Source organism: Alligator sinensis, unplaced genomic scaffold, assembly GCF_000455745.1.
Source record: "Alligator sinensis unplaced genomic scaffold, ASM45574v1 scaffold134_1, whole genome shotgun sequence".
Classification (NCBI taxonomy): domain Eukaryota; kingdom Metazoa; phylum Chordata; order Crocodylia; family Alligatoridae; genus Alligator; species Alligator sinensis.
In genome coordinates, this window is record NW_005841920.1 from 3,496,292 (window position 1) to 3,511,011 (window position 14,720).

Here is a 14,720-nt window from a genome sequence, read left to right on the forward strand (position 1 = left end):
CATGACAATTACATTTCCCACCCACCCCCGCCCCAAATCCTGTACACAAACCCTTTAACTGAGTACAGTTTTAGATCAGTCAGACATTAGACCCTCAGGCTCCCACAGGTTTATACTACTATGCATTTTTAACAATGTACTGTGGTTTTCATAAATAGGTTCATACCTTGAACACTAAGGTGCTTGACAAGACAGTGTCGTGTTTTGGTCTTTTTGTCCTGGGCTATGCAAACATAATCCCCTCTATCCTGAAGAGAAATGTTACGGAAGATGAGCTCTATGGTCACATTTTCACCATTGCTATTTGAAACCGTGGTATTCAGCTTCAGGAGAGCATCCAGGTTCTTGCACACTGGCATTGGTAAGCCTCCAGCAGGAGTTCGTGAGGTATGAGTGCGGAGTTTGTACCAGGTTAAATTTTCAAAAGTGAATTTGTCTGCAGTGCACTGCAAGGACATATTATCCCTCTCTGTGAGTTGGTATCTAGGTTGAAAATTAATTTCAAGGCCCCCTGCAAATTAAAAATTTCTTATTAAAAATGCACCTGTTCTGTCATGGAAGTCTTCTTCATTTAATATTAAACTGAAAGAGTCATTTTGAAAACTTTCATTCACTAATTTACTGGCTATGGTTCTACAGAGCCTTCCATCCTCTTCACACAGATAAGAATGACTCATAAAGGCACTGGAGAATCAGTCCCAATATTCACTTTCCCCCCACCCAAATCCTGAGCAATATTCCTATTGAATAACCAAGAAAGGCCTATGTAGAATTCCTATGCAGCCTTGTATCAACTGTATCATATGGAAGTGTGTCATATTTAATTATCTGGCTTTTTATGGCTCAGTTAAAAAAACCCAACATTTAAATACTTCTAAATTCATATGTAGACAAACAGAAGTTAGCTGATTTTCAATGGTCCTGAAAAGCTACAAGTCACCCAGTTTCAAAAATCTAGGCATTTTGTCACATAGTATTCTATTCTGACACACATACATGCAGGGACGCGCACACACAGTACTTAGATCATTTATAAATTCACAGCAATATATTTTTTCTCTTTTTTCATATAGTTATAATTGTCTGATTGGCAAAAACCAGTTGCACGCATACAGCTCAATTCCAATTTTGACACCAGTTTCATGCCATTCTAACACCACTGGATTTATCCAGTCACATACCACTACTACTTTAACTACTCACAAACCAAATGTTGGCTATTTAAAGGCTAAGTTTAATATTTAGTGGGAAATACATTAAAGTGGATCAGGCTATAATGTGGTGAAGCTGCTATCAATAGTAAAGCAGAGAGTGTTAATTTACTATTTATGCAATCCACAAGTTATACTTACTGCTAACATGAAAGGAGATTACCCTTTCACCCACTCCAGCTTTGTTAGTAGCCATGCACCTGTACAAAGCTGACACATTTGCTGCTTGAATCACAAGGGTGCTTACAGTCTGCAAGAGAATAACCAAAAAATTTCATACCATATCAGTGCCAAAGTACACAAGGGAGATACACCCAAAAGTTTTCTGGTCTATTTCCAGATAGCTATCCTACCCAAATGAAAATTCTCACATAATACAAATTAATGATGTTCTTGGTACCCAGTTCATGTTGGGGTTTATGAAACATAGTATTGATGGCTACATTTTCACAAAACAAAAGAAACCAAAAGAAAGAATCAGATTTTTTTTTAGAGTTCCGTTCTAAAATGTAGATTTCTGTTTATGTATTTGTGAGCACATCTATATGAGATGCTATAAGCGCAGTAGACTAATTCTACTGCACATTAGCATGTCACGGCAACAGCCATGCTAATATACAGTAGAATTAGTATACTGTGCATTAGCATCAAGTAAAAGATGTATGCCGGCGCTACTGTGCAGTAGCACCTGTAACAATGCATTAAGTTAGTACCTGTTATTACAGCTACTAAGCTTAATGTACTGTAATTATGGCACATTAATGCACGTGTAGGCATGCCCTGTAAACGGCATTACACTAACATTAGCAGCATGCAACAACTCGACTTCTGCTTGTTAGACCTTTCCCTATTATGGTTCCATGCAAATACATAAAACTCAATATAAAAAAACTCTCAGAAGCGGTCTATTCCTAATGAGCAAGGAAGTATATCAACTCACCTTCATTTTCCCAGCAATAGCAACAAACTGGTTTTTAACAATTTCAATCCGATTTCCACCCTTTCTGTCCAAGATGTCCTTCCATTTTTTACATGCATAAGGATTATTTCCCAACCTGCTTGACTGACAGACAGACAGACGGACACAAGTGAGGATAAAGAAAATCTCAGTGCTTCAAGAGCCATGTTTTGTTCAGTTTATATATTAAATACAAAAACAATTACATTAAAAATCAAGAGACAAAAGGAAAGGCATTGTATCTAATGTGGGAGATAAAAGTTTGTTCCTGAAAACTTTTCTATTTAATTGCAACCTACAACCTTTCCAAGACATTTGGTGCTTTATAAAAATAGAAATTCCCAGGCCTAGAGGTGAATCTCCTAATTAATCTACCCAGGTCAGCCCAATCAGGATATTTTGAGGAAAGGAACTATTCTGGGAACAGGCCTCCTTTCACAAATTGACAATTGAAGTTAATTTAGTTTCAAAGGAAGACAGAGAGACACAAAAATCACTGGCTCCTTAAAAGAATTTCTTCAAGACAGTTGCCCTGTGTTAATTTACTATTTATGCAATCCACAAGTTATACTTACTGCTAACATGAAAGGAGATTACCCTTTCACCCACTCCAGCTTTGTTAGTAGCCATGCACCTGTACAAAGCTGACACATTTGCTGCTTGAATCACAAGGGTGCTTACAGTCTGCAAGAGAATAACCAAAAAATTTCATACCATATCAGTGCCAAAGTACACAAGGGAGATACACCCAAAAGTTTTCTGGTCTATTTCCAGATAGCTATCCTACCCAAATGAAAATTCTCACATAATACAAATTAATGATGTTCTTGGTACCCAGTTCATGTTGGGGTTTATGAAACATAGTATTGATGGCTAAATTTTCACAAAACAAAAGAAACCAAAAGAAAGAATCAGATTTTTTTTTAGAGTTCCGTTCTAAAATGTAGATTTCTGTTTATGTATTTGTGAGCACATCTATATGAGATGCTATAAGCGCAGTAGACTAATTCTACTGCACATTAGCATGTCACGGCAACAGCCATGCTAATATACAGTAGAATTAGTATACTGTGCATTAGCATCAAGTAAAAGATGTATGCCGGCGCTACTGTGCAGTAGCACCTGTAACAATGCATTAAGTTAGTACCTGTTATTACAGCTACTAAGCTTAATGTACTGTAATTATGGCACATTAATGCACGTGTAGGCATGCCCTGTAAACGGCATTACACTAACATTAGCAGCATGCAACAACTCGACTTCTGCTTGTTAGACCTTTCCCTATTATGGTTCCATGCAAATACATAAAACTCAATATAAAAAAACTCTCAGAAGCGGTCTATTCCTAATGAGCAAGGAAGTATATCAACTCACCTTCATTTTCCCAGCAATAGCAACAAACTGGTTTTTAACAATTTCAATCCGATTTCCACCCTTTCTGTCCAAGATGTCCTTCCATTTTTTACATGCATAAGGATTATTTCCCAAACCTGCTTGACTGACAGACAGACAGACGGACACAAGTGAGGATAAAGAAAATCTCAGTGCTTCAAGAGCCATGTTTTGTTCAGTTTATATATTAAATACAAAAACAATTACATTAAAAATCAAGAGACAAAAGGAAAGGCATTGTATCTAATGTGGGAGATAAAAGTTTGTTCCTGAAAACTTTTCTATTTAATTGCAACCTACAACCTTTCCAAGACATTTGGTGCTTTATAAAAATAGAAATTCCCAGGCCTAGAGGTGAATCTCCTAATTAATCTACCCAGGTCAGCCCAATCAGGATATTTTGAGGAAAGGAACTATTCTGGGAACAGGCCTCCTTTCACAAATTGACAATTGAAGTTAATTTAGTTTCAAAGGAAGACAGAGAGACACAAAAATCACTGGCTCCTTAAAAGAATTTCTTCAAGACAGTTGCCCTTGTGTAGGAAATAACCAGGCACCAAAGGAAGAAGCTAGTGGAAGTTTTTTTTAAAAACAACAACAGGAAAGCAGAATGTCTTTTATTTTTTTTTTTTTTTTTTTTTTTTAAGGAAGTCTGGCCTTGTGCTAGGCCCAGATAAGGGAAGCTGCATGGATCTTGGTCAGGCGCTCTCTCTATCATTCCCTGACATCAATCAGTGCGCACTTCCTCTCAGCTACACTTTCACACAGATAAGAGGCACCATCACACACAGCAGCTGACCAGTGTAAGAAAAGACACAAAAAAACTGTAATTAGCATATACAGCAATTTTCCTGTTTTGGTGTCATGTTTGGGACTTGCTGCTGCCCAGCAAAGTTTGACGGAAGGGCACCCGATGCTTCTGTTTGGAATCCAGCAACAAGCCAAGATGCTAACCAAAAAGGCATCAAATAATATAAACAACTGATAGGTTCTCTCAGTGGGTGACCCTGGCCAGAAAATACCCACTACAACAGCCTGCCAGCCTGAGTTTGGTGATCTTGGTATATCATGTAACACCACTTGTTTGATCAGATATATGATTAATTGTAACTGTTTTGCAGCCCAAGGGAAATTTAAGACTACTTACCCTGCTATAATCAGTGGGAGCATTGTCATAGATTTAAATGGAAGTAAAAAAAAAAAATAGACATTGGCTATATTTCCTGGAAGCAACTTATTCTGAGAAACTGGCAGTGCTCCACAGGGGAAGATAAAGCCACTAGACAGGCACTGTACCTTAGGAACTGCCTCGCACAGGGGAATCACTAAGTTAATTTGGATTCATGACCCTTTTGCACTGCAGAAATGCCACCCAGGATTTCTGTTTCCTGGGTGTCTGATTTTGAATGTTTTTATAGTTTTGTAAAGAGCTGAGCTGTTAAGACAATAGACCAACAGGCATTTTATAAACCTGTGAAGAGTTACAGAGCTGACAGTAAGTAGTTCAATTGGCAAGGTGTGTGGTACTTACCGAGGGCTGAAAGTGCACTCTTCCTCTAACTGCCAGTACCACCAAATACTAACCGGAGTTGGAATAGCATAGACTGTGCAGGTGAGCACTTGAGTACTGCCGTACTTGTAGGAATCAACAGGTGCCAGCAAAGCATTCTCCCCGATCTGAGGTGGAACTGAAGGAGAAAATCTGGATATTATTGACCATGAAGAAAGAGAGAAATTCTCTGCCTTCCATCACCTATTCTTACTAAGGAAGAATACAGTTTGTTGTGAGAGGTGTACTGTATCTGTCATGCAGACTCGCTCACTTGAACTGTTGTATTTCTTTTAAGGTCTGAAACTGTGTGCTGCTTGGTTTCTCCTGCAAGATGCTGAGTATTCTTGTTCCCCACTGACTTCATTGGGAAGCAAAAGTATCAAAGAAGAGGTATTCTGCCTTCACGGGTAATTAGAAAGGCTCTGCAAGGTGCAGCACCAGGGTTTTGGGGACACACTGATTAGCACTGGCAATGCATAAGGGGTACACGCAGGTGCACGTGCACTCCAAGATTGGCAGTGCACCCCCTGAGAGAAACACTGCAAACATGGGCCACCAGCGGGAGCTCCCCGCTTGCTGCCACCATGCCCCGACCTGCGGGCGATCGCTGTACCACTCCCCCCACAGCCTTTCCCACTATGCTCTAACCATGATCCTGCTGTATTTAGACACACTGCCATTATGAAGCCCTACTATTTTTTTAAGTTCTCAGACTAACCAAGTTTCCTGAGGAGCAAAGTGGAAGAGGGGCTTTGGGAGTGGAGCAGAACAGAATTGACAGCCTGAGGGGGGCAGGAAGGATGGGTGAGGCAGGCCAGGATGGCGGGGAAGAAGTCAGTCATGATGCAAAGTGGGAGACAGCACAGGGGACAGGAAAAGAATAAGACACAGGCCAAGAAATAATATACAAAAAACTAAAAGAAACCCTTTCATGTAATAAGGAGAACCTGAACGTGCCTTAGTTGTAGACTACAGAAAGAAGGGCAAACTGAAGAGCAAGACAGGGGACGGCTAAGGCAATCTCAGTTTAGTTTGAGATGCATAGTTTGTATTCCCCATCACTTAGGGTTTTTCAATTACTTCCCTTGGCTGCTGCTGCTTTTTTGTGCTAATTTTAAATCTTTATAATTCAGAAATGAAAGACAGTTTAGGGCTCTAGAGATGTGGTTTATGCCAGCTATAGTTACCTGTGAATTTTAATTCAGAAAGGTTTAACATACAATATACCCTTATAAAAGAAACAGTAAAAAGACCACAGCCATATGCAACTTACCATTCACAGCCAAATGAAATGTGTGTTTCATTTGCTCCTTGTTAATGGGATTTGTGAGTACTACAGTATAATTCCCAACATCCTTTTCACTTGCCTCAGTAATTGTTAATGTATAACCAACTTTAATCGTATGATTTGTGCTGATGGCTTTTCCATTCTTATACCTGAAGGAGAATATGTGGTATTTGAATGCTTTAGAGATTCGCCTAGACATGCACATAAGAGCAAGATTCTTTTGTAAAAAGGTATCACCTTTAGACTCTTACCATTTTACTTCTGGTGGGGGATATCCTGTAAACTTCACAGGAATTTTGACTTGCTCACCTAATTTTGTCTCCACCATAGACTCCATTTTATCCAGGTTGATGAAAGGTTTTTCTGAAATAAATTAATTGATAGTCATGAAACAAAATCTCATGCTTGTGCATCCTCCAGCCTGAAGCTGCCCATTCCCCATCTCAAATGTTCTACGACCATATGGAATGCGCTCCTAGCTACACAGATCTTTGCAGCTTTCCTAACCCATGTCTTCTCTGTTACCGTTCCACAGCAGTCAGTGGTTCCTTGGCACTGGAAATAGTTGACTGCAATTAAGACAAGATTCAGCGCTCAGAGATGTGCAGCAAATCTCTGTTCTAGTGTTCAAGTCTAACTACTACTGATTGGTAGCAAAATAAGCAATGCAAACAAAATTGAACGTTGATACGTATATGTAAATATCTCACTTAAAACCTCTCCAATGTTCCCATTTATGTAATCATACAAAATGGCTGTAATTGATCTATTCCAGGGAACAACAGTATTCCAAACTGTATGTGATCAAGTTAAACAGTAGAGAAATGGCTGAAATTATCCATTTGAGTACTGCAATGAAAACAACTTTGAAAGGATTTAAACTTTTTTTTTTGCCAAGCAGAGAAAGAAAAATTGTATTCAGAACAACAGTGTAACTGGCTATGTAGCAAAAATTGCATATAGATAAATTTAACATCTGATACAAATCTCCACCACTAAAGGGGTCCCTTACCTGCCTTTGCAGAGGAACAGACTCAATTGTATCAAAGAGCTTTTCCATCTCTAATCACTTTGGTCAGATAAATGAATTCTAATGTAAGACGTCAACAGGCTGAAATCTGTTTTACTTATGGCTTTAACTTAGCCTCCATGAGACTCACAACCCTATGTCTATCCCAATGTTTCTGCACTCATTAACATCTCACTCAGTAAAACTCTGATTCAAAAGGGGTGGGGGGCAAGCTTTTAAAGCCACTGGAGTTTTGGCCAAGTGAGGACAGAGAAAGGATCAGAGATTTTGGCCCAATAATAACTAAGGACTTAGCCAAAGTAATTTCTTCCAAGTCATTTCCTCATAATCAAAACTGAATTCTATTTCCAGAACGTAGAAGCCAAAGGCTGCATGTTGCCACCTCACTTATACTCAGCAATATCTTCCTCTGCAGATAGCCCCGCTGGAATCAGCATCTTGAATTCTATTCAGTGTAAGAGAGTGGCAAAATCTGACCTTCTCTACACAATTCAATACCACAGGACTATTTAGGGAGAGATTTAATTAGATGATCACCAATTTGAGCTTATTTTATTATCAGTTTTTCAAGGTTACTTTTGAGGTTTCAGCGATAATCACACATGAGAAGCTAAAAAAGTTTAATCATTAAACAGAAAAAAAATCTGGTGGTATAAACATACTACTATTAAAAAATAAACTAGAAGCCATGGAAAAACTGCAGCAGCAACCTGAGAACAGACAGTTCACGTTACACACGTTTAGGTTGCTTTACAGTAAAGCTATTGACTTTACAACCTGTTCATTTTCCATCCCAGTAATCCCTACCCAGAAATTTTTTGTGGAATTAAGCCTGAAAATTTCATACCATGGACAATGACATAAGTTCCATTCTTCTTTGTCATAAGGCCACTGGATGCCAGGCAAGTGTACTGGCCTCGATCACTTAAGGTCACGTGCTCGATTGTAAGAGTGCTTACAAACTTCTTCAGTTCATTCCCTGCTGGTGTTTTTAAATCCCTGATTGTGACGTGTTTACCCTATAACAGATAAAAGTTATTGAAAAGCAGTTCATTCCAACTTTTCCTCTCATTCATACAACAGGCTGATTCCTCACTTTCACGTTACTATTTACAGCAGTAACAACATTCTAGATGGTCAACTTAAAATGTCATCCTCATGCAAGTATTTCTGAAAGCTAAAACAGGAAGGGAAGCTTCCCTATTAATTATTCCAGATTAATAAATAGGTTGCCTCTAAGAAAGGGAGCAACCTTTTTTAAAAAATTGTTTTACCTGGCCAGAAGGACAGTCCCATTTGAAGTCAATTCCCACATTCAGTTCTGTCCTTACAGTACAGTTTAGAACTAGTTTCTGCCCTGCTGCCAGCTCTACTTGACGATGAGGGTTCATAGTCAGGTCATAAATTTTGTATCCTGCAGGAAGCAAATGAAACAAAATATGAAAAAAAAAAAGTATGTTAAAGGACATAAGGAAGATACCTCTCCAATAACATGTATGCTCCCTCTTAGGAATTCCAGCCGCATGGCAGAAATCTTAAAACCCCAAGCACAGTGTGGAGATGGGCATATAGCCAAATGAAAGGAGTGGCGATCGTGTAGGCTCAGTTTGCCAGGGTGCCCCTAAATTATACAGACACACAACATAGGTCAATTTTCATATGCAAAGCCTGAATTTAACATATGCAGGCTAAGTGGACTCCTAGATCATTATTAATCAAAAAGCTACTTAATGGTCTCACACTGTCAGATAAAAACAGCAAAAGATGACAGTCTATCTGAGCTGGAATAAGCAAGAGAAAGAAAGAAGCCAACAAATTTCTACCCCCACAAGGTGTTTGGATCTGAGCATCTTCAACAGTCACTCAGTCTGTTAGAAACTGGACCAGGGTCAGGGCACTAATGTGACAGGAGGTAAAACAACCAGATTTTTATTTTCAGTGCCACGCTCCTTTGATTTCCACAGCCGCCTAACTGCAAGTATAGACCCATTTTCCCAAATTGCTGGTGATATTATGGAAGCGTATTGTCAAATTCCCTTCAGTTCTGATTTGGTTTCCAATAAGCCCACATACATTTAAGAGTGAGATGATGTGTTTACAAAAAACAAATCCCTACATGCTTGAAGAATGTAGAATCAATATAGAGCTGGTAAGGACCTAAGCATAGATGGCTGTGGCAGACTTTCCCTTTAAATAAAGCGCCTTTGGGAAGTGAAGGGGGTCATATACACTAAAGCACACATTTTGTATTATCTGTTACTATTCCTGATCTACAATCCAAACAGATTTAATGGATCAATATATCGCATAAAGTAATATAACACTGGATAAAACGATGGCCATGCAGAATAATCTTCAGCTTACCTACAACCACAACTATGTACATCACAGACTGATAGCTTTCATCATCTATTTTAGCTTCACAGAAGACCATGCCTGCATAGCTGATCAGGTTACTGGGAACAGTGAAGCCTTTTTTATTATCCCATGAAATCGATTTACCATCAGGAACGAATATCTTTTCTGGATACCTCTGTTAAAAATATCATTAAAATATCCAGTCAAAACCCAAAATTAAACAAATCCAAAATGTCACATCTAAATTGTTACAATATTGTGGGCCCAGGCTTAATATCCTGGCTCAAAGTTCTCATTACAGTCAATAGATCTTTACTTGAGAAGTGCAAAATGAATTATGAGTACAATTAAAACATTCTTATTTTATTAATGGATTTCATCATTCCCAAAGAATTTTTAAGAGGTCTGTTTCAATCTGTTGTACTTATATTGGCATTAGCTAACTCTAAATACAAGTAATGAAATAGTGTTTTTTTCCTACCGCATAAAGTGATACATTGAGGTTTGATACAGTTCCAAGACATGGTATCACCACTGTTTTGTTCCTTGTGATGTAAATAACACCAAGCTGATCAGTAACTGAAGTCACAAATGGAGATCTGTAATCTAGAAGAAGATTTTATTTGTAAATACCCACCACATATTTGGAGTTGAGACATGCTATTTTGAACTCATTTCCCCCCACCATTTTTCTTTCCATTGTTTCTCTCTCTCTTTTTTAAATATATATTCAATTTTATCCTTTTCTATTTGACTAATATTTATACTTTTCTGGTATGCTTATTTGAACATTTCCTTTTTTTGCAAAACTAAGAATGCACCAATGGCAAACCATTACAATTCTAGAAATGACACCCCTAGGTCTACCGTCTTTACTCAGGCAAACCTCCAAGTCAACACAGGTTTGCCTGAGTTAGAAATACAGGAACATGGTCTGATATAAGTTACAGCAGCTAAGGGCTGTATAATCTCCAACTGATGGCTATTATTTTTCCTTTTAAAAAAAAAAAAAAAGCATGCACGTGTGTGTACACACACCTTTGGACCACTAGTCCATACACACGTACACATATTTCAAAGCTCTGTGTAGTTCAGTAAAAAAACAACTGTGCAAGCCAAGTGTGCAAAAATAATAGGTAATCAGCAAAAATAGGTAGATGCTTACTCTCCAGTGGGTATGTAATCAGGTTTACTGAAGAAATTGCAAGTAAGCCTGAGTTTGAAAACTTAGCCCTTGAAGTCTAGAGGTGTTTCCCTGTAAGACAGACCAAATTCCACCCTTGATTTCAACACAATCCTATTACATGGTATCTATTTGCACAATGTGCATATAACCTGTATTCCTCTTATTCATGAAACTCCTATTGAAGACAACATCAGTTCTTCATGTAAAAACAAATGCAGAATCAGACCTAGTTGAGAAACGTTGGATAGGGTCTGGAGGACTGTATTAGCTTAATTTCCATAATTACAGATTTTATTCAACAATTATGGGAACCAGGACCTCTCCATTGACAGTAACTGGCATACTAGTATGTCACTGTCATGCACAAACATTTGCATCTAGAATATTAATGCACAAGGCTAAAGATGCTCCCTTGTACCACACCTGATGACCATCTCTAAAATCTGCCACTGAGAAGAGCAGCAGTGATCAAAGATCTCACAGTTTACTACTACAAAACATTTCTACTATCACAACTAAAATACACGCTCTGCTGCTGCACTGTTCTACTTGTTGCTCCACCCACATCTATTAATATGCCAGTAAATGTATCTGTATGAACTGCACAGAACTTAGAGAGATGACATAAAACGTAAATGGATACGAACTTTCACACAAAACCCAAACAGAGCAGAAGTGTGATTGACCTTTTGCTTCAATTTTCTCCCAGTACGCTCCTGCATTTTCTGATTGAGACTGGAAAAGGGAGGACTAAAAAGCCGTAAGATCCGATTCCTGCAGAACATGTAGCTCAACCAAATCTAAGAGTTGCTACAAAATCTCACAAGAAAAAAAGTTTGATCGCCCCCCATTCCTTCACTGCCGTGATGAGACTCCCCCTCCCCGTTTGTCTGTTGTAACCACTGACAATATCTGTATGTTAAGGAAATCCACAAACAAAATGAATGTATGATTTGTCCATTAAAAATGGATAGATATTTGTGTTTTTATTTTCCTTGAAACCTTAGAAGAAAGTGGGAGACTCCTACTTTCTTTTAAAGCTGGAAGTCTTAACATGCTATTTTTTATGCATATCTGTCAAGTATGTTTCCTTACTGTGATCAAAGCAGTGAATATTAAATCAGAGCAAAGCTGCCTGAAAAGCTAGACACCTCTCTTCCATTTCTTTTTTATCTTACCAATAGGTAGAAATCTTTTAACCACTTACCTTGAACATAGACATAAATGCTGGTGCTTGCCTGGTTGTCTTTGTAAATGCACTTGTAGGCCCCAGTGTCATTACTTATTACTTTTGTCAGAGTGAGCATCTTACAATAGAGGCTGTCATTGCAGTTTGTCACCGTGACACGTTTCTCAGAACTGCTCTGATTGTTAGGCCAAAACCATTCCACAGTTCTTTGACCACTAGAAAAACAAATTACAGAGAAGTATTAGGACAAGACTGGTTATGGAGTTGCTCCATGTCAGTAAAATTCAGTCCCACAGTCCTTAAATAGCCCCTTTTAACACAATGAAAATCAGCTTACCTGCAAGTAATTTTTAATGTATCATTTGCAGTTACTGTAAGGATATCTTTTTGGATGCTAAGGGTTGGCTGATCCAGGCCTGCAGAAACATCAATAAACGAATGAGCCAAAAGCCAGTGAGACTTTTGGCAATAAGAAAATAAGAAAAAGCACAATATAAAAGTGTACATATAGGCTATTTTAAGTGAACACCTTTACATAATGTGTTAACCTGTGGCGGGCAAATAATCACTTTTCACATATCCCAGTAAGTTCAAGATCTGTCATAACAGGAAGAATAGGCAGATGGTCATGAGCTAGCAGAATAGCACTACAATTCATAAAGCTAGGGTGGAGTTCCTGTTTTCTTGCATTGCCAACTTCAAGGTCTAACAAGAGGATATGGGACATTGAAAAAAAGTGAACCTTCATCTGATGATCTCACTCCCTTGGGAAAAAGCCTACCAACTTTACTTACAATAAACTGAACATATACATTTGCCACGGCTGCTGATTAATAAATACTAACAGGAATCATTTTGTGCAATGATGTTCCTTCTTCGAGCAGGGGGTTGGACTATATGACCATCTGAGGTCCCTTCCGGCCCTAATTTTCTATGATTCTATGGTTCTATGAATGCCTCATATGCACAAGGTCATATGAGCTATTGTTGTTTTCCTTGCTCACTTTTTCCCTTGTTGTGGGAAAAATTATTCCTATTTTATTTGTGAGAGTGGTTCCATTGTGTCCATTGTGTTTAGTGGGAATCCTTGTGTCACAGGGGTTGCAAAATCAGTTCCACTTCAGTCTTAGGTAACTGTCTGGTGAGGCAGTTTGCGCAACACTGTAAATAGCACAGAAAGAGACCTTTCTAGCACTAGTTCCGATACTCCCTCCTATTGGGAATTCTCTCTTGGTAAGGGATGTCTAAAGAGAAAATAAGTCTAACAAGACACAGCTCAGATGAGTGGCAACTAGATTAGTATTAGTAACAATAAGGTAAGCCTATGTCTGTAATGTACAATATTTTCCCAGAATTTCTATTATAATCTCCATTGCCAGTTTCACATATTTTCACTTTCTTCTAGAAAACCATCACTACTAGAGATACAAGCTGGCTTGCTTTCTCTTGTAAAGTATGATGCAGTTATTTTTCCTCATCATAAGCATCAGCACTAATGTTACATCTATCCCATTTGCCAGGTAATCGCAAACAAACGAGCCCAGGCCAAACCCTGCCCTCAGATGCACATCTGCAGTCCCCAGTGGCTTCAAGGAGAGCTGTTATAGAAATAAATAGAGCATCAAACCACTGGAAGGGGTGGATTTGAGGGTGGGAGGGAAAGGGGCTACCGGGGGCTTCTTTTTCACCACAGAGAACATACAGCACCAGCAGACTCTCCCTATGCCTGAAGAAGGGTGTTGGAGCCTGAAAGCTTGCAAAGAACAATTTTTCCAACTATTTAGTTGGTCTAATAAAAGATACCACATTTACACAAAGAACCTACTCTGCCAAGACACTAAGAGACTTTTCCATCAGTATTTACTAGCTGAATTGAGCTAGTGATGCTGATCTATAGCCAAACTACAACCAACCACTACCTAGATGATCGTTGGTGTTAAGCTACTGAATGCAGCATTTGCACCTCAAGGGAGAAGAAACTGTTGAAACTGGCGTGATCACATACGTAGCCATTAAGAAACCCCACGGTAGTGGTAAAGCTTGAAGAACAACTCAAAGGCATGACTTCTCAAGTAATCGCGCAAGTACTGGCCTTAGACTAATGTGTGTGCCCTTTGCAATGTCTGTCTGCTCAAAACGTTTATCTTTGAGCCAAACAGTTGCAGTGCGTTTGTCCCATCCACACACAGCCGGCCACCCCGGTGTGGAGCTCCTTGCCACCAGGCGTGGGGGACGCTGACAGGTCAGCCAGATCCGCAAAGGGATCGGACACGTTCTGGGAGGAACGGAGCATCGGGCGACTGAGCGTGGGGTGCGGGCACAGCCCCGCAGCCAGAACTCCGAGAAGTGCCGGAGGCTGCAAGTGAGAAAGGACCAGGGGGAAGCCCTGCTGCCCCGCTCTGTGGCACAGGGTCTGACCCAGCCCTTCGGAAACTTTTCTCCAGCCGGGGACCGACCTTACTGCTCTGGGGCTGCGGGGACTGCTCTCGGCACTGAGGGGCTGAGCTCGCTCTGCCCTGCCCCATGCCATCACCCTTCCCCACCCACGCCTCGGGG

The 14,720-nt window shown here is 39.5% G+C and overlaps 1 protein-coding gene across 2 annotated transcripts in view; it reads right to left on the bottom strand.

Moving 5' to 3' along the window:
* Positions 1-12,580, bottom strand: part of KDR (kinase insert domain receptor) — a 37,508-nt gene extending 24,928 nt beyond the window's left edge. For both annotated transcript variants that reach the window (XM_025198364.1, XM_025198365.1), the window contains exons 1-12: positions 12,502-12,580; positions 12,183-12,379; positions 10,271-10,395; positions 9,796-9,964; positions 8,706-8,845; positions 8,279-8,450; positions 6,653-6,764; positions 6,387-6,550; positions 5,093-5,249; positions 3,544-3,667; positions 2,745-2,853; positions 167-511 (exon numbers count right to left, since the gene is read on the bottom strand). In XM_025198364.1, the coding sequence (XP_025054149.1) occupies positions 167-511; positions 2,745-2,853; positions 3,544-3,667; positions 5,093-5,249; positions 6,387-6,550; positions 6,653-6,764; positions 8,279-8,450; positions 8,706-8,845; positions 9,796-9,964; positions 10,271-10,395; positions 12,183-12,282 (1,717 nt within the window). In that variant the 5' untranslated portion in view covers positions 12,283-12,379; positions 12,502-12,580. The remainder of the gene's footprint in view (positions 1-166; positions 512-2,744; positions 2,854-3,543; positions 3,668-5,092; positions 5,250-6,386; positions 6,551-6,652; positions 6,765-8,278; positions 8,451-8,705; positions 8,846-9,795; positions 9,965-10,270; positions 10,396-12,182; positions 12,380-12,501) is intronic.
* Between the last annotated feature and the right edge of the window lie 2,140 nt (positions 12,581-14,720).